We start from the raw sequence: 25,224 nt of genomic DNA on the forward strand, positions 1-25,224 counted from the left end.
CATCAATATAAATAGATAGAATTCGAGTTATATATTCATACAAATAAGTAGAATTATAAATATGTGCATAGGTACATATGTAAATATGTAAAGAGCATCAATATAAATAGAATTAGCGATATATACATTAATATAAATAGGTAGAATTACAAATATGTACATATGTACAAAGGTAAATATGTAAATATGTACATATATACACAATTGCTGTGGGGTGGGGAGGGGGGTAGAGCAAAGAGAGCAATTCAGCCACAAATAGAGACAATCCCTGCCCACAACAGACTCACAGTCTAGAAGAGGGGAGACAGACATCAAAACAAATAACAGGCATCAAGAGCATCAATATAAATAGATAGAATTAGAGATATATATACACATCATTCATACAAATAAGTAGAATTATAAATATGTGCATATGTAAATATGTAAAGAGCATCAATATAAATAGAATTAGAGATATATAAACATTAATATAAATAAGTAGAATTATAAATATGTACATATATGCACAATTGCTGTGGGGTGGGGAGGGGTGTAGAACAAATAGAGCAATTCAGCGACAAATAGAGACAATCCCTGCCCACAACGGGCTCACAGTCTAGAAGAGGAGAGAGAGACATCAAAACAAATAACAGGCATCAAGAGCATCAATATAAATAGATAGAATTAGAGATATATACACCCATTCATACAAATAAGTAAAATTATAAATATGTACATATGTAAATATGTAAAGAGCATCAATAGAAATAGAATTAGAGATTTATACACATTAATATAAATAAGTAGACAAATATGTACATATGTACATATGTAAATATGTACATATATACGCAATTGCTGTGGGGTGGGGAGGGGGGTAGAGCAAATAGAGCAATTCAGCGACAAATAGAGCCAATCCCTGCCCACAGCGGGCTCACAGTCTAGAAGAGGGGAGACAGACATCAAAACAAATAACAGGCATCAAGAGCATCAATATAAATAGATAGAATTAGAGATATATATACACATCATTCATACAGATAAGTAGAATTATAAATATGTATGTATGTACATATGTAAATATGTAAAGAGCATCAATAGAAATAGAATTAGAGATTTACACACATTAATATAAATAAGTAGAATTATAAATATGTACATATATACGCAATTGCTGTGGGATGGGGAGGGGGGTAGAGCAAATAGAGCAATTCAGCGACAAATGGAGACAATCCCTGCCCACAACGGGCTCACAGTGTACAAGAGAGGAGACAGACATCAAAACAAATAACAGGCATCAAGAGCATCAATATAAATAGATAGAATTAGAGATATATATACACATCATTCATACAAATAAGCAGAATTATAAATATGTACGTATGTACATAAGTAAATATGTAAAGGGCATCAATATAAATAGAATTAGAGATAAATACACATTAATATAAATAAGTAGAATTATAAATATGTACATATATACACAATTGCTGTGGGGTGGGGGGGTGGGGGTGGTAGAGCAAATGGAGCAATTCAGCGACAAATAGAGACAATCCCTGCCCACAATGGGCTCACAGTGTACAAGAGAGGAGACAGACATCAAAACAAATAACAGGCATCAAGAGCATCAATATAAATAGATAGAATTAGAGATATATACACATCATTCATACAAATAAGTAGAATTATAAATATGTACATATGTAAATATGTAAAGAGCATCAATAGAAATAGAATTAGAGATATATGCACATTAATATAAATAAGTAGACATAAATATGTACAAATGTAAATATGTAAATATGTACATATATACACAATTGCTGTGGGGTAGGGAGGGGGGTAGAACAAATAGAGCAATTCAGCGACAAATAGAGCCAATCCCTGCCCACAGTGGGCTCACAGTCTAGAAGAGGGGAGACAGACATCAAAACAAATAACAGGCATCAAGAGCATCAATATAAATAGATAGAATTAGAGATATATGCACATCATTCATACAGATAAGTAGAATTATAAATATGTACGTATGTACATATGTAAATATGGAAGAGCATCAATATAAATAGAATTAGAGATATATACACATTAATATAAGTAGAATTGTAAGTACGTACGTATGCACATATGTAAATATGTAAGGAGCATCAATATAAATAGAATTAGAGATATATACACATAAATATAAATAAGTAGAATTATAAATATATACATATGCAAATATGTACATGTATATACACAATTGCTGTGGGGTAGAGCAAATGGAGTGAGTTGGGGCAATGGGGAGGGGGAGCAGAGGAAAAAGGGGTTTTTAGCCTGGGGTTGGCGTGGGGGGGATCCAGAACTAAGCAGACCCTAGTCAGCTACTGGGATTCAGGACAGTCCCCAAAGAAGTTCAACTGGTTTCCAGGTAATCCCATTCTAAGGGATGACTGGGAAGCTGGGTTTGTTCGCTGGCCATCTGGGAAAGGCGTCTTTTCATTTGAGTAATAATTTGGGTATTTTTTAAGTACTGTATGCCGGGCACTGTCCTAAGTGCCAGGGGTGGGGACCAAGGGGGAGATCAAGAAAATGGGGTTGGACACAGTGTCTGTCGCGCATGGGACTCACAGTCTTAACCCCTTTTTGACAGAGGAGGTAACCGAGGCGCAGAGAAGTGAAGCGACTTGCCCAGGTTGCACAGCAGAAAAGAGGCAGAGGCAGGATCCGAACTCATGACCTTCTGACTCTTAGGCCTGTGCTCCCATGCTGTTTCCCCCTAGAATGACTAAGGGCTCCCCACAGTCCCCTTAGAGCTGAACCAATTTCCTAAGCGTAAGGCTGGCACCATCTAGTGTCTTCTGTAGCCATCTAATAATAATTGTAGTATTTGTTAAGTGCTTTTTTGGTGCCAAGAACTTTACTAAGCACTGAGGTAGGTACAGGATCACCGGGACAGACAACGTCCCTGTCCCCTACGGAGGGAAAACATTCCCCTTCCCGTTTTATAATTGAGGATACTAAGGCACAGAGCAGTTAAGTGACTGTGAGCCCACTGTTGGGTAGGGACTGTCTCTATATGTTGCCAACTTGTACTTCCCAAGCGCTTAGTACAGTGCTCTACACACAGTAAGCGCTCAATAAATAGGATGGATGATGATGATGACTTTATTTATTTATTTTACTTGTACATTTCTATCCTATTTATTTTATTTTGTTGGTATGTTTGGTTCTGTTCTCTGTCTCCCCCTTTTAGACTGTGATCCCACTGTTGGGTAGGGACTGTCTCTATGTGTTGCCAATTTGTACTTCCCAAGCGCTTAGTACAGTGCTCTGCACATAGTAAGCGCTCAATAAATACGATTGATTGATTGATTGATTGATTGATGACTTGCCCAAAGTCACTCAGCAGACAAGTGGCAGATCCAGGACTACAACTCAGTCCAGAAGTCTGCTCTGTCCCCTAGGCAACACTGCTGGTCCGTGTTCGTTTTCTAAAAACTTCAAAAAAAATCCTTAACTATGGATGTTTGACAGTGCTCTGCACATAGCGGTCGCTCAATAAATACGACTGAATGAATGAATTAAGCTTTTTTGCTGGCAGAAGAGAGGAAGACCCGCAAACTGCCCACCTATCGCAAGAAATCTTTTTAAAAGCGAAGTGTAGTGGTCATCCTCAGGGTCAGATGGGACAGAGAGCTGGCTCTCTGCCACTTCACTGCACTTCTCGGCGTGGAATTGTTTGAGCTCCCACTTTCCCTCCCGAGTGCCTTGGAAGGGAGAGTTTGGGGTAGCTTTTGTCTCACCATTAAACTGGAGATTCATTCTTTCCCAAACGTTACTTGAAAGGAGCACATACTGTGTGCAGAGCACTGTGTTAAGCGCTTGGGAGAGTACAACACAACAAAAGTGGTAGAAATCTACTTCTACTGCACCATCCTAGGTGACTAATAATAGTAATAATGGTGGTATTTGTTAAGTGCTTACTATGGGCCAGGCACTGTACTAAGCGCTGGGGTGGATACAAGCAAATCGAGTTGGACACAGTCCCCGTCCCATATGAGGCTCACAGTCTCAATCCCCATTTGCAGGTGAGGTAACTGAGGCACAGAGAAGTAAAATGACTTTCCCAAGGTCACACAGCAGACAAGTGGGCAGGGAATGTGTCTGGTGTTGTATTGTACTCTCTCCAGCACTTAGCACAGTGCTTTGCACACAGTAAGCGCTCAATAAATACGATTGAAAGTGGCAGAGGTGGGATTAGAACCCGTGACCTTGTGACGCCTAGGCCCATGCTGTACCCAGTGCTTAGAACAGTGCTTTGCACATAGTAAGCGCTTAATAAATGTGATCATCATTATTATTATTTAATTAATCAATCAATCAATCAATCGTATTTACTGAGTGCTTACAGTGGGCAGAGCACTGTACTAAGCACTTGGGAAGCACAAGCTGTGCTTGGGAAGCACAAGCTATTTAATATTTAATGTTAATACTATTTAATAATAATTAAATAATACTATTTGATAATAATATTAAGCTATTTAATAACAATAACATTATTATTATTATGAGAAGCAGTGTGGCTCAGTGAAAAGAGCCCAGGCTTTGGAGTCAGAGGTCATGGGTTCAAATCCCGGCTCCGCCACTTGTCAGTTATGTGACTTTGGGCAAGTCGCTTCACTTCTCTGGGCCTCAGTTCCCTCATCTGTAAAATGGGGATGAAGACTGGGAACCCCCCGTGGGACAACCTGATCACCTTGTAACCTCCCCAGCGCTTAGAACAGTGCTTTGCACATAGTAAGTGCTTAATAAATGCCATCATTATTATTATCCACTATGCCGTGGTTCATCCTCCTAGTAGAGAGACTAGTAGAGTATTCTGCAGGCACACACTACCAATCAATCAATGGGATTTATTGAGCACTTACTATGTGGAGAGTACAGCAGAATTAGTAGGCATGTTCCCTACCCATAATGATCTTACTGCTGACTGACTCAATTCCAATATCTTAATATCAGCCTAAGCCATTTGGTTCTTCCAAGAGGCGTGCCACGAATAATAATAATAATAATAATAATAATAATAATAATAATAATGTTGGTATTTGTTAAGCACTTACTATGTGCAGAGCACTGTCCTAAGCGCTGGGGGGATACAAGGAAGGAAGTTGGTTGCCCGTTGACAGGTTGCATCTTGACCAAAGAACATAATAATCTTTTCCCTTCCTTGAAATCCAAAGATAAACCAGAGTGACTCCACTCTCCAATCTCAGATGCCTGCCTGGCTTTATAGTAATAATAATAATGATGGCATTTATTAAGCGCTTACTATGTGCAAAGCACTGTTCTAAGTGCTGGGGAGGTTACAAGGTGATCAGGTGGTCCCATGGGGGGCTCACAGCCTTCATCCCCATTTTACAGATGAGGGAACTGAGGCCCAGAGAAGTGAAGTGACTTGCCCAAACTCACCCAGCTGACAATTGGTGGAGCCTTATTGAGCGCTTACTGTGTGCAGAGCACTGTACTAAGCGCTTAGAAAGTAATAATAATAATAATGATGGCATTCGTTAAGCGCTTACTATGTGCAAAGCACTGTTCTAAGCGCTGGGGAGGATACAAGGTGATCAGATTGCCCCACGTGGGGCTCCCGGTCTTCATCCCCATTTTACAGATGAGGTCACTGAGGCCCAGAGAAATGAAGTGACGTGCCCAAAGTCACACAGCTGACAATTGGCAGAGCCTTATTAAGCGCTTACTGTGTGCAGAGCACCGTACTAAGCGCTTGGAAAGTACAATTCACCAACAAATGGAGACAATCCCTACCCACAATGGGCTCACAGTAAGTTAAGCACTTGCTCTGTGCCAGGCACTGTATTAAGCTCCGGGTAGATGCAAGACAATCAGGTTGAACACAATCCATATCCCTCACGGGACTCACGGTCTTAAGCCCCATTTTTCAGATGAGGGACCTGAGGCCCAGAGAAGTGAAGTGACTTGCCCGAGGTCACACAGCAGATGAGTCGCAGAGTCATGATTAGAACCCATGACCTCTGACTCCCAGTGTAAACAGCACAGGCCACTACCAGGACCACCCTCTTTTTACTAAGCCACGCTTCTGTTCCCAGGGGCTGTTCTCATTCATTCATTCATTCATTCATTCATTCATTCATTCATTCATTCATTCATTCATTCACTAATCGTATTTATTGAGCACTTATGGAGTACAGACTATACTAAACGCTTGGGAAAGTACAATACAACAATAAACAGTGACATTCCTGGCCCACAGCAAGCTTACAGTTTAAAGGTGGAGTACAAATAAATAAAACTACGGGTATTTACCAGCCCAGGTTCACTTTGAGTGCCTTTCCTCCGCCAACGCCTCTTCTAGCCAAATAATAGTAATAATAATGATGAGGGTACTTGTTAAGCGCTTACTGTGTGCAAAGCACTGTTCTATAAACTGGGGAGGTTACAAGGTGATCAGGTTGTCCCACGGGAGGGGCTTACAATTTTAATCCCCATTTTACAGGTGAGGTGACTGAGGTACAGAGAAGTGAAGTGACTTGCCCAAAGTCACACAGCTGACAGTTGGCGGAGCCGGGATTTGAACCCATGACCTCTGACTCCAAAGCCCGGGCTCTTTCCACTGAGCTGCTTCTCATGAGCCCCCTTTTCCCTCTCCCCTTCCCCATCTCCCCGCCCTACCTCCTTCCCCTCCCCACAGCACCTGTATATATGTTTGTACAGATGTATTACTCTATTTGTTTTACTTGTACATATTTACTATTCCATTTATTTTGTCAATGATTCATTCATTCAATCGTATTTATTGAGCGCTTACTGTGTGCAGAGCACTGTACTAAGCACTTGGGAAGTACAAGTACGCTGTATATATGTATATAAGTTTGTACATATTTATTACCCTATTTATTTTACTTGTACATATCTATTCTATTTATTTTATTTTGTTAGTATGTTTGGTTTTGTTCTCTGTCTCCCCCTTTTAGACCGTGAGCCCACTGTTGGGCAGGGACCATCTCTATATGTTGCCAACTTGTACTTCCCAAGCGCTTAGTACAGTGCCCTGCACACAGTAAGCGCTCAATAAATACGATTGATTGATTGATTGATTGATGAACACGGAATCGTTGTTCCACAAAGATCATGGACAAGAGAAGCAGCGTGGCTCAGTGGAAAGAGCCCAGGCTTTGGAGGCAGAGGTCGTGAGTTCAAATCCCGGCTCCACCAATTGTCAGCTGGGTGACTTCGGGCTAGTCACTTAACTTCTCTGGGCCTCGGTTACCTCATCTGTAAAATGGGGATGAAGACTGTGAGCCCCCCCGTGGGACAACCTGATCACCTTGTAACCTCCCCAGCGCTAAGAACAGCGCTAAGAACAGTGCTTTGCAGTATTAGTAGTAGTACTTAGTAGTAGTAGCAGTACTTAGTAGTAGTAGTAGTACAGTATTAGTACTTACTAATTACAGTAATTAGTAATTACTAATTAATTATTAGTACTTACTTACAGTATTAGTAAGCGCTTAATAAATGTCATCATTATATATACCCAGCAGAGACCAGCAGACTTGTGCACACCCACAAAGACTTGGGCAAGCGAGGGCACCCAGGCACAGGAGAAAGGGGCATCAAGTTGGGACATTCATTCATTCATTCATTCAATCGTATTTATTGAGCACCTACTGTGTGCAGAGCACTGGACTAAGCGCTTTTATAAACACTGGAACGTAAAATAGCCCCCACGCACATCAAAACAAGACAGAGACAGTGAGAAAGCAGGGCCACCAAGGGGAATGGAAGGCCAGGAGTAAAGCCTGAACCCCAGAGCAGGTAGAGCAGGTTAATGGTATTAACAAACACCATTAAAAAAAAACAAAGCGAACACCCACTGAAGCTTGACGGCGGTAGATTCGAAACAATCCACGGGAAACGTTTCTTCTTTTAGACTGTGAGCCCACTGTTGGGTAGGGACTGTCTCTATTTGTTGCCAATTTGTACTTCCCAAGCGCTTAGTACAGTGCTCTGCACATAGTAAGCGCTCAATAAATACGATTGATTGATTGATTCGCACAGCAGATGGCGAACAATAAAAATTAATTACCATAGAAAGCTGTGGGGGCTAAAAATAACAGTAGGCCCCGAAGAGAATTAGGAAGAATTTATGGATGAGTGGATCATAAGGGGCTGTTAGGGATGTGAAACGGTCCAGGAAGATGGATGTAGGGAAGGGTGACCATCAGGCAAGTCCTCCGAGCCTTCCGTTTGTTGCTCCTTGAGGAGACAGAATCCGGGAATGGATAGAGCTCTGGATTGTCCCAGAAGGGGCCTTGCTTGTGGTCTTATGCCTTCTTTTCCCTGTCAGGATGGAGCACTGGGCATGGACTTTTTTTTCTCTCGCCATGCTTCACGCAGGCCTGGGCACCACTGAAATCCCATCCCTACTAGAGCCTGTCAGACGACAAGGCCGGCTGAAGATTTTTAGCTTCCCCAATCGAGAAACAGCGTGGTCTGGGGGGGAAAGCATGCGCTTGGGAGTCAGAAGGACCTGGGTTCTAACTCTGGATAATAATAATAATAATGGCACTTGTTAAGCGCTTACTATGTGCAGAGCACTGTTCTAAGCACTCGGAGGGGTTACGAGGTGATCAAGTTGTCCCACGGGGGGCTCACAGTCTTAATCCCCATTTTCCAGTTGAGGGAACTGAGGCTCAGAGAAGTGAAGTGACTTGCCCAAGGTCACACCAGCAGACACGTGGTGGAGTCGGGATTTGAACCCATGACCTCTGACTCCAAAGCCCGGGCTCTTTCCACTGAGCCAAGCTGCCTTCTATGTGTTGAGGGGTGCGTAATAATAATAATAATGATAGAATTTATTAAGCGCTTACTATGTGCAAAGCACGGTTCTAAGCGCTGGGGGGGTAGCAAGTTGATCAGGTTGTCCCACGGGGGGCTCACAGTCTTCATCCTCATTTTCCAGATGAGGGACCGTCTCTAGATGTTGCCAACTTGTACTTCCCAAGCGCTTAGTCCAGTGCTCTGCACACAGTAAGTGCTCAATAAATACGATTGATTGATTGATTGATTGATTGATAGTAGGCACTTAATAAATTCCACCCAGGCTCTTTCCAACAAGCTACGCTGCTTCTCTAATAATAACAATAATAAAAATGATGTTTGTCAAGCACTGTACTATAAGCACTGGGGTAGATACAAGATAGTCAGGACCCACATCACTTTTCCTTTTCTTTCTAGTGCTCTTTAAGTGCTTGTTATGTGCCAGCCACTGTACTAAGCGTTACCTGTATATATGTATATATATATATGTATATATATATTTGTACGTATTTATTACTCTATTGATTTTACTTGTACATATTTATTCTATTTATTTTATTTTGTTAATATGTTTTGTTTTGTTGTCTGTCTCCCCCTTCTAGACTGTGAGCCCGCTGTTGGGTAGGGACCATCTCTATATGTTGCCAACTTGTACTTCCCAAACGCTTAGTACAGTGCTCTGCACACAGTAAGCACTCAATAAATACGATTGAATGAATGAATGAATAATAATAATAATAATGGTGTTTGTCGAGCACTGTACTATAAGCACTGGGGTAGATACAAGATAATCAGGACCCACATCGCTTTTCCTTTTCTTTCTAGTGCTCTTTAAGCGCTTGTTATGTGCCAGCCACTGTACTAAATGTTGCCTGTATATATGTATATATATATTTGTACGTATTTATTACTCCATTTATATTACTTGTACATATTTATTCTATTTATTTTATTTTGTTAATATGTTTTGTTTTGTTGTCTGTCTCCCCCTTCTAGACTGTGAGCCCACTGTTGGGTAGGGACCGTCTCTAGATGTTGCCAACTTGTACTTCCCAAGCGCTTAGTACAGTGCTCTGCACACAGTAAGTGCTCAATAAATATGATTGAATGAACAAATGAAGAATAATAATAATGGTGTTTGTCGAGCACTGTACTATAAGCACTGGGGTAGATACAAGATAATCAAGACCCACATCGCTTTTCCTTTTCTTTCTAGTGCTCCTTAAGCGCTTGTTATGTGCCAGCCACTGTACTAAGCGTTACCTGTATATATGTATATATATATATATATATGTTTGTACGTATTTATTACTCTATTTATTTTACTTGTACATATTTATTCTATTTATTTTATTTGGTTAATATGTTTTGGTTTGTTGTCTGTCTCCCCCTTCTAGACTGTGAACCCACTGTTGGGTAGGGACCGTCTCTAGATGTTGCCAACTTGTACTTCCCAAGCGCTTAGTACAGTGCTCTGCACACAGTAAGTGCTCAATAAATACGATTGAATGAACGAATGAATAATAATAATGGTGTTTGTCAAGCGCTGTACTATAGGCACTGGGGTAGATACAAGATAATCAGGACCCACATCGCTTTTCCTTTTTCTTTCTAGTGCTCTTTAAGCACTTGTTATGTGCCAGCCACTGTACTAAATGTTACCTGTATATATGTATATATGTTTGTATGTATTTATTACTCTATTTATTCATTTATTTTACTTGTACATATTTATTCTATTTATTTTATTTTGTTAATATGTTTTGTTTTGTTGTCTGTCTCCCCCTTCTAGACTGTGAGCCCGCTGTTGGGTAGGGACCGTCTCTAGATGTTGCCAACTTGTACTTCCCAAGCGCTTAGTACAGTGCTTTGCACACAGTAAGCGCTCAATAAATACGATTGAATGAACGAATGAATAATAATAATAATGGTGTTTGTCAAGCGCTGTACCATAAGCACTGGGGTAGATACAAGATAATCAGGACCCACGTCGCTTTTCCTTTTCTTTCCAGTGCTCTTTAAGCGCTTGTTTTGTGCCAGCCACTGTACTAAATGTTGCCTGTATATATGTATATATGTTTATATGTATTTATTACTCTATTTATTCATTTATTTTACTTGTACATATTTATTCTATTTATTTTATTTTGTTAATATGTTTTGTTTTGTTGTCTGTCTCCCCCTTCTAGACTGTGAGCCCGCTGTTGGGTAGGGACCGTCTCTATATGTTGCCAAGTTGGACTTCCCAAGCGCTTAGTACAGTGCTCTGCACACAGTAAGCGCTCAATAAATACGATTGAATGAATGAATGAATAATAATAATAATGGCGTTTGTTAAGCGCTGTACTATAAACACTGGGGTGGATACAAGATAATCAGGACCCACATCGCTTTTCCTTTTCTTTCTAGTGCTCTTTAAGTGCTTGTTATGTGCCAGCCACTGTACTAAGCGTTACCTGTATATATGTATATATGTTTGTATGTATTTATTACTCTATTTACTTGTTTATTTTACTTGTACATATTTATTCTATTTATTTTATTTTGTTAATATGTCTTGATTTGTTGTCTGTCTCCCCCTTCTAGACTGTGAGCCCACTGTTGGGTAGGGACTGTCTCTAGATGTTGCCAACTTGTACTTCCCAAGCACTTAGTACAGTGCTCTGCACACAGTAAGCGCTCAGTAAATACGATTGAATGAATGAATGAATAACAGTCTATGTAGGAGGGAGAACTATTATTCAATCCCCATTTGGAGGGATGGGTACTGAGGCACAGAGAAGTGAAGTGAGCTGCCCAAGGTCACAGGGCAGGGTTATGGCAGAGCTAGGATTAGAACAACCGCGCCCCACCCCCCAAAAAAAAATGGGTTTACGTGAAAAATTTTCACTTTTTTTCGTTTTTTTCCAGTTTTTCTCGAGCTTTTTTCAGGTTCTTGTTTGTTTGTTTGTTTTCCCCTTTTTTTTCACCTTACATGTCATATTATGTTGCCAACTTGTACTTCCCAAGCACTTAGTACAGTGCTCTGCACACAGTAAGCGCTCAATAAATACGATTGATTGATTGATTGATATAATTCCCCCCTACCCCCCGCCCATGGCAGAGCTAGGATTAGAACCCAGGGCCTCTGACTCCCCAGCTTGGGCTCTTTCCACTATGCCAGGCTGCCTGCGCAGACATAACCTTAGGTCTTCGGGTGTGGGTGAGGGAGAGAAATGCATTGACTCAGTCTGTCCTGATTGCTGATGAGTCTTCTTTGGAAGTGGAATAATAATAATAATGGCATGTATTAAGCGCTTACTACGTGCTAGTGCTGGGGAGGTTACAAGGTGATCAGATTGTCCCACGGGGGGGCTCACAGTCTTAATCCCCATTTTACAGCTGAGGGAACTGAGGCCCAGAGAAGCGAAGTGACTTGCCCAAAGTCACACAGCGGACAACTGGCGGAGCCGGAAATGGAACCCATGACCTCAGACTCCAAAGCCCGGGCTCTTTCCACTGAGCCACGCTGGAAGAATTCATACTTGCCTTCTCCGTGACGGGAAATTCTCTCCAAGGAATTAAAGGGGGAGGAAAACTAATGAGAGGAGTGGGTGTTTTGATGCAATAGCTGATTGCACAGTAATCCTTGTATTTCCTGCCCCTGAAATAAGAAGCATTTGGGAGGTCGGTGAGGGGGTGGGGAGAGAATCTGTGATAGGCCAGGAGGACACATGCTAGCCAGCTAGAATTAGAACTGACCTAATTAGATCAGCCCTGCCTGATCTCGCACCTCAGTGATCATCTTTATTCCAAAAGATCTTTATCCCATCTTTATTCCAAAGATCCCATCTTTATTCCAAAAGAACCTTTAAGGCCTAAAGCAGAGTGCAACTCAGAGGCCTTGGGCTCAGGAATTGGAAATTCAGCCGGAAAAGAAATGATTCCATTTTGTCAGGTGGAGTCTGTGCCTGTAAATAGGTTGAGGGTGGGGCTGGGATATTAGCCTTCAAGGGGGATATTATTAATCATAACAATTATGATCAAATTTCTTAAAGAACCTTTAATAATCAAGAACCTTTGGGCCTAAAGCGGAGTGCAACTCAGAGGCCTTGGGCTCAGGAATTGGAAATTTAGCCGGAAAAGAAATGATTCCATTTTGTCAGGTGGAGTTTGTGGCTCTAAACAGGTTGAGGGTGGGGCTGGGATATTAGCCTTCAAGGGGGATATTATTAATCATAACAATTATGATCCCTTTAATCTTTAATAATTAAGAACCTTTAATAATCAATAACCTTTGGGCCTAAATCGAGTGCAACTCAGAGGCCTTGGGCTCAGGAATTGGAAATTTAGCCGGAAAAGAAATGATTCCATTTTGTCAGGTGGAGTCTGTGGCTGTAAATAGGTTGAGGGTGGGGCTGGGATATTAGCCTTCAAGGGGGATAGTATTAATCATAACAATTATGATCAAATATCTTAAAGAACCTTTAATAATCAAGAACCTTTGGGCCTAAAGCAGAGTTCAACTCAGAGGCCTTGGGCTCAGGAATTGGAAATTTAGCCGGAAAAGAAATGATTCCATTTTGTCAGGTGGAGTTTGTGGCTGTAAATAGGTTGAGGGTGGGGCTGGGATATTAGCCTTCAAGGGGGATAGTATTAATCATAACAATTATGATCAAATATCTTAAAGAACCTTTAATAATCAAGAACCTTTGGGCCTAAAGCAGAGTTCAACTCAGAGGCCTTGGGCTCAGGAATTGGAAATTTAGCCGGAAAAGAAATGATTCCATTTTGTCAGGTGGAGTTTGTGGCTGTAAATAGGTTGAGGGTGGGGCTGGGATATTAGCCTTCTAGGGGGATATTATTAATCATAACAATTATGATTAAATTTCTTAAAGAACCTTTAATAATCAAGAACCTTTGGGCCTAAAGCAGAGTGCAACTCAGAGGCCTTGGGCTCAGGAATTGGAAATTTAGCCGGAAAAGAAATGATTCCATTTTGTCAGGTGGAGTCTGTGCCTGTAAATAGGTTGAGGGTGGGGCTGGGATATTAGCCTTCAAGGGGGATATTATTAATCATAACAATTATGATCAAATTTCTTAAAGAACCTTTAATAATCAAGAACCTTTGGGCCTAAAGCAAAGTGCAACTCAGAGGCCTTGGGCTTAGGAATTGGAAATTTAGCCGGAAAAGAAATTATTCTATTTTCTCAGGTGGAGTTTGTGGCTGTAAATAGGTTGAGGGTGGGGCTGGGATATTAACCTTCAAGAGTGATATTATTAATAATAACAATTATGATCAAATGTATTAAAGAACCTTTAATAATTAAGAACCTTTGGGCCTAAAGCAGAGTGCAACTCAGAGGCCTTGGGCTCAGGAATTGGAAATTTAGCAGGAAAAGAAATGATTCTATTTTCTCAGGTGGAGTTTGTGGATGTAAATAGATTGAGGGTGGGCCTGGGATATTAGCCTTCAAGGGGGATATTATTAATAATAACAATTATGATCCAATTTATTAAAGAACCTTTAATAATTAAGAACCTTTAATAATCAAGAACCTTTGAGCCTAAAGCAGAGTGCAACTCAGAGGCCTTGGGCTTAGGAATTGGAAATTTAGCCAGAAAAGAAATGATTCTATTTTCTCAGGTGGAGTTTGTGGCTGTAAATAGGTTGAGGGTGGGGCTGGGATATTAGCCTTCAAGGGGGATATTATTAATAACAATTACGATCAAATTTATTAAAAGAATGCTATGCGTCAAGCACCGGAGTAGGTAAAACAATCAGTCATATCATATGGTAGAGACTTTTGGCTCAGGGGGAAGGAACAGAGCTCTCTTTAGGGATGGGTGACCAGGTTTTCAACGTTTTTCACGTTTTAATCAAGCTTGGGTAAAACATCACACAGGAAGAGAGTCAAAGGGGAAGGAGAAGCAGCGTGGCTCAATGGAAAGAGCCCGGGCTTTGGAGTCAGAGGTCATGGGTTCAAATCCCGCCTCTGCCAATTGTCAGCTGTGTGACTTCGGGCAAGTCACTTAACTTCTCTGTGCCTCAGTTCCCTCATCTGTAAAATGGGGATGAAGACTGTGAGCCCCATGTGGGACAACCTGATCACCTTATAACAGTGTGGCTCAGTGGAAAGAGCCCGGGCTTTGGAGTCAGAGGTCATGGGTTCGAATCCCAGCTCCGCCACAAATCTGCTGTGTGAGCTTGGGCAAGTCACTTAACTTCTCTGAGCCTCAGTTACCTCATCTGGAAAATGGGGATGAAGACTGTGAGTCCCACATGGGACAACCTCATTACCTTGTTTCCCCTCCCCAGCGCTTAGAACAGTGCTTTGCACATAGTAAGCGCTTAACAAATGCCATCATCATTATTATTATTATTATTGTAACCTCCCCTGAGCTTAGGACAGTGCTTTGCACATAGTAAGTGCTTAATAAATGCCTGATTGAATGAATTCATTCTGATTGAATGAATGAATAAATGCCATTATTATTATTATAAGAGAGCTGTCTGAATACTCTCCAGGCATTATGTTCATTCACTCAATCGTATTTATTGAGCGCTTACTGTGTGCAGAGCACTGGACTAAGCGCTTGGGAAGTACAAGTTGGCAACACATAGAGACGGTCCCTACCCAACAACGGGCTCACAGTCTAGAAGGGGGAGACCGACAACAAAACAAAACATGTAATCAGAACAAATAGAATTAAAGCTAAATGTGCATCATTAACAAAATAAATAGAATAGTAAATATGGACAAGTCAAATAAATAGAGTGATAAATCCGTCCAAACATCTATACAGGTGCTGTGGGGAGGGGAAGAAGGTAGGGCGGAGGAGGAGAGGATAAAGGGGGCTCAGTCTGGGAAGGCTTCTTGGAGGAGGTGAGCTCTCAGTAGGGCTTTGAAGGGAGGAAGAGAGCGAGCTTGGCGGATGTGCAGACTATTTCAGGGCTTGATGATGAGTAAGGAACCGTAAATTTGCCCGCAAATACACGTAAAATACATTTCTGGCTGGCCCCACTGGAGGGAAACCTCGTCTCTCAGGCCAAGGAAGGGCTATCCCCCCCTAATAATGCCCAACTGCCTAGGCTCCAGAGGAAGTGACAGAAGTGGAGGCCATTCCCAGTTTTTTCTAGTTTTTATTAGGTGCTTACTATGTGCCAGGTGCTGGTACAGTGCTGATTTTATTTGGTTAATATGTTTTGTTTCGTTGTCTGTCTCCCCCCTTCTAGACTGTGAGCCCGCTGTTGGGTAGGGACCGGCTCTAGATGTTGCCAACTTGGACTTCCCAAGCGCTTAGTCCAGTGCTCTGCACACAGTAAGCGCTCAATAACTACGATTGAATGAATGAATGAATACAATTCATTCTGATGGTATTGACACCTATTTGTTTTGTCTTGTTGTCTGTCTCCCCCTTCTAGACTGGGAGCCCGTTACTGGGTAGGGGCCGTCTCTGTATGTTGCCGATTGGTACTTCCCAAGCGCTTAGTACAGTGCTCTGCACACATAAATACGTGTGAATGAATGAATGAATCAGATTAATTCATTTAATTTATGAATTAATGATTAATTCATTTAATTCATAATAATTAATTAATTATTGAGCGCTTACTGTGTGCAGAGCACTGTACTAAGCGCTTGGGAAAGTGCAACAATAATAATAATAATAATGCTGGTATTTGTTAAGTGCTTACTATGTGCAAAGCACCGTTCTAAGCGCTGGGGAGGTTACAAGGTGATCAGGTTGTCCCACGGGGGGCTCACAGTTTTAATCCCCACTTTACAGATGAGGCGACTGAGGCACAGAGAAGTTAAGTGACTTGCTCAAAGTCACACAGCTGACGGAGTTGGAATTTGAACCTATGACCTCGAGTGGGCGGGGCCCCGCGTGGGCGAGACTCCTGATTGGCTGGGGCCCTGGGTGGGCGGGGCCTCTAATGGGCGGGGCCGCGCGTGGGCGAGACTCTTGATTGGCCAGGACCTTGGGTGGGCGGGGCCGCGTGTGGGCGAGGGCCCTGATTGGCCGGGACCCTAGGTGGGCGGGGGGGTCCCGTACGGCAGGGACATTGTGTGGGCGGGGCCGTGTGTGGTCCATGGCCCTGATTGGCCGGGACCGTTTATGGGCGAGGCACCCGTACGGCAGGGCCTTTGTGGGGGCGGGGCGATGTGTGGGCGGGGCCTTTTCGTGGGCTCGAGTCCCGATTGGTCGGGATGGCGCGTGGGCGGGGCCGCTGCGTGGGCTCGGGCCCTGATTGGCCGGGACCTTGGGTGGGCGGGACCGTTTAGGGGAGAGGGTCCCGTACAGCAGGGACATTGTGTGGGCGGGGCCGTGTATGGTCCATGGTCCTGATTGGGCAGAGTCGTGTGTGGTCCATGGCTCTGATTGGCCGTGACCCTGAGTGGGCGGGGCCGTGTGTGATCCGTGGCCCTGATTGGCCGGGACTGTTTACGGGCGAGGGACCCGTACGGCAGGGCCTTTGTGTGGGCGGGACGATGTGTGGGCGGGGCCTTTTCGTGGGCTCGAGTTCTGATTGGCCGGGACGGCGCGTGGGCGGGGGCGTTTTCGTGGGCTCGGGCCCTGATTGGCCGGGGCCGTTATGAGAGCGACCCATACGCCTGAGACATTGTCTGGGCGGGGCCGCGTGTGTGTGGTCCATGGCTCTGATTGGCCGAGACCCGGAGTGGGCGGGGCCGTGTGCGGTCCCTGGCCCTGATTGGCCGGGACCCTGGGTGGGCGGGGCCGTTTATGGGAGAGGGGCCCGTACGACAGGGCCTTTGTATGGGCGGTGGGACGATGTGTAGGCGGGGTCTCTTCATCATCATTAATCGTATTTATTGAGCGCTTACTATGTGCAGAGCACTGTACTAAGCGCTTGGGAAGTACAAATTGGCAACATATAGAGACAGTCCCTACCCAACAGTGGGCTCACAGTCTAAAAGGGGGAGACAGAGAACAAAACCGAACATGCTAGCAAAATAAAATAAACAGAATAGATATGTACAAATAAAATAAATAAATAAATAGAGTACTAAATATGTACAAACATATATACATATATACAGGTGGGCCTTTTCGTGGGCTCGATCGCTGATTGGCCGGGACGGCGCGTGGGCGGGGCCTTTTCGTGAGCTCGGGCCCTGATGGGCGAGGCCTTTTCATGGGCCCGATCCCCGATTGGCCGGGACGGCGAGTGGGCGGGGATTTTTCGTGGGCTCGATCGCTGATTGGCCGGGACCTTGGGTGGGCGGGGCCGTGCGTGGTCCCTGGCCCTAATTGGCCGGGACCGTTTACGGGCCAGGGACCCGTCCGGCAGGGCCTTTGTGTGGGCGGGGCCTTTTCGGGGATCGAGTCCCGATTGGCCGGGAAGGCGCGTGGGCGGGGCAGTCCTCGGCCCTGATTGGTCGTAGCGGCGTGCGGGCGTTCCCAGTCCCGGGGCCCGTCGGCAGGGGGCGCCGCGGGTGCGGGTCGGGGCCCTGTGCGCCTGCGCCGGTGTGGGCCTGGGCGCCGTGCAGGGCGGCGGAGGCGGGCGCTGGTGCTGGCCGCAGGATGTGGCTGGGCCCGGAGGAGGTGCTGGTGGCCAACGCGCTGTGGGTGACGGAGCGGGCCAACCCCTTCTTCCTGCTGCAGCGCCGACGGGGGCACGGAAAGGGCGGGGGGCTCACAGGTCAGGTCGCACGCGGGCGCCCCAAAGGGATGCGGGGGCCCAAGCCGAGCGCCTAAACGGATCCGGGAGGAGGGGGAGGAGCTGCCCTGACGTCCGCAGGGCGCGGAGAACCCCAGGGACCCCCACAGAACAGAGCCCCGGGGGGCAGGGGGAGGGTGGCTCCGCCCCTTGGGCACGGAGAACCCCAGGGACCCCCAGAGAACAGAGCCCCGGGGGGCAGGAGGAGGGTGGGTCCTCTCTTTGGACACGGAGAACCCCAGGGACCCCCAGAGAACAGAGCCCCGGGGGGCAGGAGGAGGGTGGGTCTGTTCCTTGGGCACGGAGAACCCCATGGACCCCCATAGAACAGAGCCCCGGGGGGCAGGAGGAGGGTGGGTCTGTTCCTTGGGCACGGAGAACCCCATGGACCCCCATAGAACAGAGCCCTGGTGGGCAGGGGGAGGGTGAATCTGTTCTTTGGGCACGGAGAACCCCATGGACCCCCATAGAACAGAGCCCCGGGGGGCAGGGGGAGGGTGAATCTGTTCTTTGGGCACAGAGAACCCCAGGGATCCCCATAGAACAGAGCCCCGGGGGGCAGGAGGAGGTGAGTCCGCTCCTTGGGCACGGAGAACCCCAGGGACCCTCATAAAGCAGAGCCCCGGGGGGCAGGAGGTGAGTGCACTCCTTGGGCACAGAGAACCCCAGAGACCCCCATAAAGTAGAGCCCTGATGGGCAGGAGAAGGTGAGTCTGCTCCTTGGGCACGGAGAACCCCATGGACCCCCATTGAACAGAGCCCCGGGGGGCAGGGGGAGGGTGAATCTGTTCTTTGGGCACAGAGAACCCCAGAGACCCCCACAGCACAGAGCCCCGGGGGGCAGGAGGAGGTGAGTCCGCTCCTTGGGCACGGAGAACCCCAGGGACCCTCATAAAGCAGAGCCCCGGGGGGCAGGAGGTGGGTGGGTCTGCTCTTTGGGCACGGAGAACCCCAGGGACCCCCATAGAACAGAGCCCCGGGGGGCAGGGGGAGGGTGAATCTGTTCTTTGGGCACAGAGAGCCCCAGGGATCCCCATAGAACAGAGCCCCGGGGGGCAGGGGGAGGGTGGCTCCGCCCCTTGGGCACAGAGAACCCCAGGGACCCCCAGAGAACAGAGCCCCGGGGGGCAGGAGGAGGGTGGGTCCTTTCCTTGAGCACAGAGAACCCCAGGGACCCCCATTGAACAGAGCCCCGGGGGGCAGGGGGAGGTGAGTCTGCTCCTTGGGCACAGAGAACCCCAGGGACCCCCATAGAACAGAGCCCTGGGGGGCAGGAGGAAGATGGGTCTGCCCCTTGGGCACAGAGAACCCCAGGGGCCCCCATAGAACAGAGCCCCGGGGGGCAGGAGGAGGGTGGGTCCTCTCTTTGGGCACGGAAAACCCCAGGGACCCCCAGAGAACAGAGCCCCGGGGGGCAGGGGGAGGGTGGGTCCACCCCTTGGGCACAGAGAACCCCAGGGACCCCCATTGAACAGAGCCCCGGGGAGCAGGGGGTGGTGAGTCTGCTCCTTGGGCACGGAGAACCCCAGGGACCCCCATAGAGCAGAGCCCCGGGGGGCAGGAGGAGGTGAGTCTGCTCCTTGGGCACGGAGAACCCCAGGGAGCCCCATAGAACAGAGCCCCGGGGGGCAGGGGGAGGTGAGTCTGCTCCTTGGGCACAGAGAACCCCAGGGACCCCCATTGAACAGAGCCCCGGGGGGCAGGGGGAGGGTGAGTCCGCTCCTTGGGCACGGAGAACACCAGGGACCCCCATAGAACAGAGCCCTGGGGGGCAGGAGCAGGGTGGGTCCTCTCTTTGGTCACAGAGAACCCCAGGGACCCCCATGGAACAGAGCCACGGGGGGCAGGAGGAGGGTGAATCTGCTCTTTGGGCACGGAGAGCCCCAGGGACCCCCACAGCACAGAGCCCCGGGAGGCAGGAGGAGGGTGGGTCTGCTCCTTGGGCACAGAGAACCCCATGGACCCCCATAGAACAGAGCCCCAGGGGGCAGGAGGAGGGTGGGTCCTCTCCTTGGGCACGGAGAACCCCATGGACCCCCATAGAACAGAGCCCTGGTGGGCAGGGGGAGGGTGAATCTGTTCTTTGGGCACAGAGAACTCCAGGGACCCCCATAGAACAGAGCCCTGGGGGGCAGGAGGAGGGTGGGTCCTCTCTTTGGGCACGAGAACCCCAGGGACCCCCATAGAACAGAGCCCCTGTGGGCAGGAGGAGGGTGGGTCCACCCCTTGGGCACAGAGAACCCCAGGGACCCCCAGAGAACAGAGCCCCGGTGGGCAGGAGGAGGGTGGGTCCTCTCTTTAGGCACAGAGAACCCCAGGGACCCCAGTAGAACCGAGCCCCGGGGGGCAGGGGGAGGGTGAATCAGTTCTTTGGGCACAGAGAACCCCAGGGATCCCCATAGAACAGAGCCCCGGGAGGCAGGAGGAGGTGAGTCCGCTCCTTGGGCACAGAGAACCCCAGAGACCCCCATAGAACAGAGCCCCGGGGGGCAGGAGGAGGTGAGTCTGCGCCTTGGGCACGGAGAACCCCAGGGACCCCCATAGAACAGAGCCCCGGTGGGCAGGAGGAGGTGAGTCTGCTCCTTGGGCACGGAGAACCCCATGGACCCCCAGAGAACAGAGCCCTTGTGGGCAGGAGGAGGTGAGTCCGCTCCTTGGGCACGGAGAACCCCAGGGACCCCCATGGAACAGAGCCCCGGGGGGCAGGGGGAGGTGAGTCTGCTCCTTGGGCACGGAGAACCCCAGGGACCCCATAGAACAGGGCCCCGGGGGCCAGGGGCAGGGCAGGCCCGCTCCTTGGGCACAGAAAATAATAATAATAATGGCATTTATTAAGTGTTTACTATGTGCAAAGCACTGTTCTAAACGCTGGAGAACCCCAGAGACCCCCACAGAACAGAGGCCCGGGGGGCAGGTGCAGGGCAGGCCTACTTCTCGGGTACAGGGCACCCCATAGACCTCCACAGAACAGCACTCGGCACATAGTAAGCGCTTACCAAATAGCATAATTATTATTATTAACAGAGCTCAAGGGGGTAGGGGTAGGGTGGGTCTACTCCTTGGGCATGGGGCACTCCGTGGACCCCCGCAGAACAGTGCCCTGGGGGTGGGCAGAGGCAGGCCTACTTCTCTGGCACAGAAAATCCCATAGACGCCCCTCAGCACGGAGCCCCGGGAGGCAGGGGTAGGGCAGACCGATTCCTTGGGCACAGGGAACCCCATAGACCCAAACAGAAGTGCCCCAGAGGGCAGGGGCAGGGTGGGTCCACTACAGTGCCCCAGAGGGCAGGGGCAGGGTGGGTCCACTACAGTGCCCCAGAGGGCAGGGGTAGGGTGGGTCCACTCCTGGGGTACAGGGCACCCTATAGACCCGACACAACAGAGCCTCAGGGGACAGGGGCAGGGTGGGGAATCAATCAGTCGTACTTACTGAGCGCTTACCGTGTACAGGGCATTGTAGAAAGTTCTTGGGAGAGCACAGGATAGTTTACAGTCTGGGGGTGGGGGGCAGAGGGCACAGACGTTAAAATAAAGTAAGGATAAGTAAAGGGTACAAAATCCAAGTGCGAGGGCCTTGCGGGGTTTTATTTTGTGAGAAAAGCATTCATTCAATCGTATTTATTGAGCGCCTACTGTGTGCAGAGCACTGGACTAAGCGCTTGAGAAGTACAAGTTGGCAACATATAGAGACTAGGCGGCCGGGCCTGAGCGGCAGACCTGGGTTTTTAATCCCTATTCTGCCACTTGTCGAGCGTGTGAACTTGGGCATGTTACTTCGCTTCTCTGTGCCTCGGTTCCCTCATCTGTAAAATGGGGACTAAAACCGTGAGCCCCATGCGAGACATGGATTCAGTCAGTCAGTCATATTTATTGAGCGCTTACTGTGTGCAGAGCACTGGACTAAGCACTTGGGAAGTACAAGTCGGCAACATCTAGAGGCGGTCCCCACCCAACAACGGGCTCACAGTCTAGAAGGGGGAGACAGACAACAAAACAAAACATTCATTCATTCAGTCGTATTTATTGAGCACTTACTGTGTGCAGTGCACTGTACTAAGCGCTTGGGAAGTACAAATCGGCAACAGATAGAGGCGGTCCCTCCCCAACAACGGGCTCGCAGTCTAAAAGGGGGAGACGGACGACAAACTGTGTAGACGGGTGTCAAAATCGTCAGAATGGATGCGTCCGACGTGATTAGCTTCTCTGTACCGTGCTGTTTAGTACAGTGTCTGGCGCAGAGAGAGAGAGAGAGAGATCCTGAGGCTGTGAGTTTCAAGCAGGCAGCGAGGAAAGGCTGGCTCCTCCCCTTGGAAACTTCCATTTCCATCTGCTGCGGCATTTGGATCGGGCCCTGCCTTGTTCAGTCGGCCAGACTTTTAAGGTTTTCATTCCCTTCTTCCTCCCGGAATCCAGCCCCACAGCCCTCTCTCCTGTTCCGCTCAGCCCGCCTTCCCGTCAGATTTTAGCCAGCTCGGGAAAACTTGGAGACCGCTGGGAGTTCCTTTTAGGAAGGATTTTGCCCTCCAACTAAAGGAGAGTCGGCGTCTTCGAGGTGGAACGGGCCTGGGGCTTGAGGTTCATCTCATTGTTGTGAATCTCCTGGGTCTTTTCCCGAAAAAAATAAAATAAAACTTGTGCAGTCCCTGGACAGATTGCAACCCAGCAGATTGCGCTCCGCCTTCCCAGATTCTCCTTACGGATTCGATTGGATCAACATCCTGTTTGGGTTTCGGGTAGCCAGTCATTCCCATTTTCCTGTTTGTCTCCAAATTCTCCTTACGGATTCGATCGGATCAACATCCTGTTTGGGATGTCGGGTAGCCGGTCATTCCCATTGGGTAGCCAGTCATTCGAGAAGCAGCGTGGCTCGGTGGAAAGAGCCCGGGCTTTGGAGTCAAAGGTCGTGGGTTCAAATCCTGGCCCCGCCAAGTGTCAGCCGTGTGACTTGGGGCAAGTCGCTTCACTTCTCCGGGCCTCGGTTCCCTCATCTGGAAAATGGGGATTAAGGACTGTGAGCCCCCCGTGGGACAACCTGATCACCTTGTAACTTCCCCAGCGCTTAGAACAGTGCTTTTCATGTAGTAAGCACTTAATAAATGCCATTATTATTGTTCCCATTTTCTTCCCATATCCCATTGCCGAATGAAGCGATTACCAGGTACAATTCGAAAGGGGGCTTTGGGTTCATTTCGGATGAATACAGCTTCATAGTGGAATCAATCAATCCATCAATCATATTTATTGAGCGCTTACGGTGTGCAGAGCACTGTACTAAGCGCTTGGGAAGTACAAGTTGGCAACCTATAGAGACGGTCCCTACCCAACGGTGGGCTCACAGTCTAGAAGGGGGAAGCATTTTACTGCACCGCAATAATGCCTGGATGTGTTGTGAACTCTTTTTTTAGTGGTACTTGTTAAGCGCTTACTCTGTGCCAGGCGCCGAACATAGTTTGGCAACTAGAGAGTGGGGTAATTTTATAAGAGATCTGTTCCACAAGGTTGCAAAAAAAAAAAGATAAAAATTACTCGTTCATTCATTCATTCAATCGTATTTATTGAGCACTTACTGTGTGCAGAGCACTGTACTAAGCGCTTGGGAAGTACAAGATGGCATTTAAGGGCTTACTGTGTGCCAAGCGCTTTTCTAAGTGCTGGGGTAGATACAAGATAAGCGGGTTAAACACAGTCCCTGTCCCACAGTCTAAATCCCCATTTCACAGATGGGGGAACCGAGGCCCAGAGAAGTGAAGTGACTTGCCCAGGGTCACGCAGCAGACAAGTGGTAATGCTGGGATTAGAACCCACATCCTTCTGACCCCCAGGCCCGGGCTCTGTTCACTAGGCAACGCTGTTGGCTCTCGGGCCAGAAGCCTTCTTTGTTAAACCCCACCTTCGTATCACGTCATGTTAGTCATGTTAGCAATCGTGTAGCCGTGTATTGACTTATCTATTTTAATTGCTCTGGGATTTATCATTGGAACGTGTTCTTACGCTACCTATTGTAAAAGAAAAGCTATTGACTGTTTCATGTCATTAAATAGTAAGCTTTTTAGAGGGTAGGGACTGTATTGTATGCCTATTGTAGTAATAATAGTAATAATGATGGCATTTATTAAGCGCTTACTATGTGCAGAGCACCGTTCTAAGCGCTGGGGCGGTTACAAGGTGATCAGGTTGTCCCACGTGGGGCTCTCACTCTTAATCCCCATTTTACAGGTGAGGGAACTGAGGCCCAGAGAAGTGAAGTGACTTGCCCAAAGACACACACAGCTGACAATTGGCGGAGCCGGGATTTGAACCCTTGGCCGCCGACTCCAAAGCCCGGGCTCTTTCCGCTGAGCCGCGCTGTATGTTTCCAAGCACCTGTGAAGTGCTCTGCCCATCAAAACTGTCGATGATGTTGAGCCCTAGACTGTCAGCACGTTGTGCACGGGGAATATGTCTGCTAATTCTGTTGTAGCGTGCTCTCCCAAGCGCTTAGTACACTGCCCCGCACAAAGTAAGCGCTCAGATTTGTTGCACACAGCAAGCGCTCGGTAAATGAGAAGCAGCGTGCTGTAGTGGATAGAACACAGGCCTGAGAGTCAGAAGGTTGTGGGTTCTAATCCCGCCTCTGCCACTTGTCTGCTGTGTGACCGTGGGCAAGTCACCTCACTTCCTCTGTGCCTCAGCTGTCTCATCTGTGAAATGGGGATTGCGACTGGGAGCCCCATGTGGGACAGGGACTGTGTCCAGCC

At 47.5% G+C, this 25,224-nt stretch overlaps 1 protein-coding gene across 2 annotated transcripts in view; it reads left to right on the plus strand.

The window, feature by feature from the left end:
* The first annotated feature begins 18,315 nt into the window (after positions 1–18,315).
* Positions 18,316–25,224, plus strand: part of TBC1D9B (TBC1 domain family member 9B) — a 52,952-nt gene continuing 46,043 nt past the window's right edge. For both annotated transcript variants that reach the window (XM_038772011.1, XM_038772012.1), the window contains exon 1: positions 18,316–18,469. In XM_038772011.1, coding sequence (XP_038627939.1) covers positions 18,352–18,469 — 118 coding nt within the window. In that variant the 5' untranslated portion in view covers positions 18,316–18,351. The remainder of the gene's footprint in view (positions 18,470–25,224) is intronic.

Source organism: Tachyglossus aculeatus, chromosome X1 (genome assembly GCF_015852505.1).
Source record: "Tachyglossus aculeatus isolate mTacAcu1 chromosome X1, mTacAcu1.pri, whole genome shotgun sequence".
Lineage (NCBI taxonomy): Eukaryota > Metazoa > Chordata > Mammalia > Monotremata > Tachyglossidae > Tachyglossus > Tachyglossus aculeatus.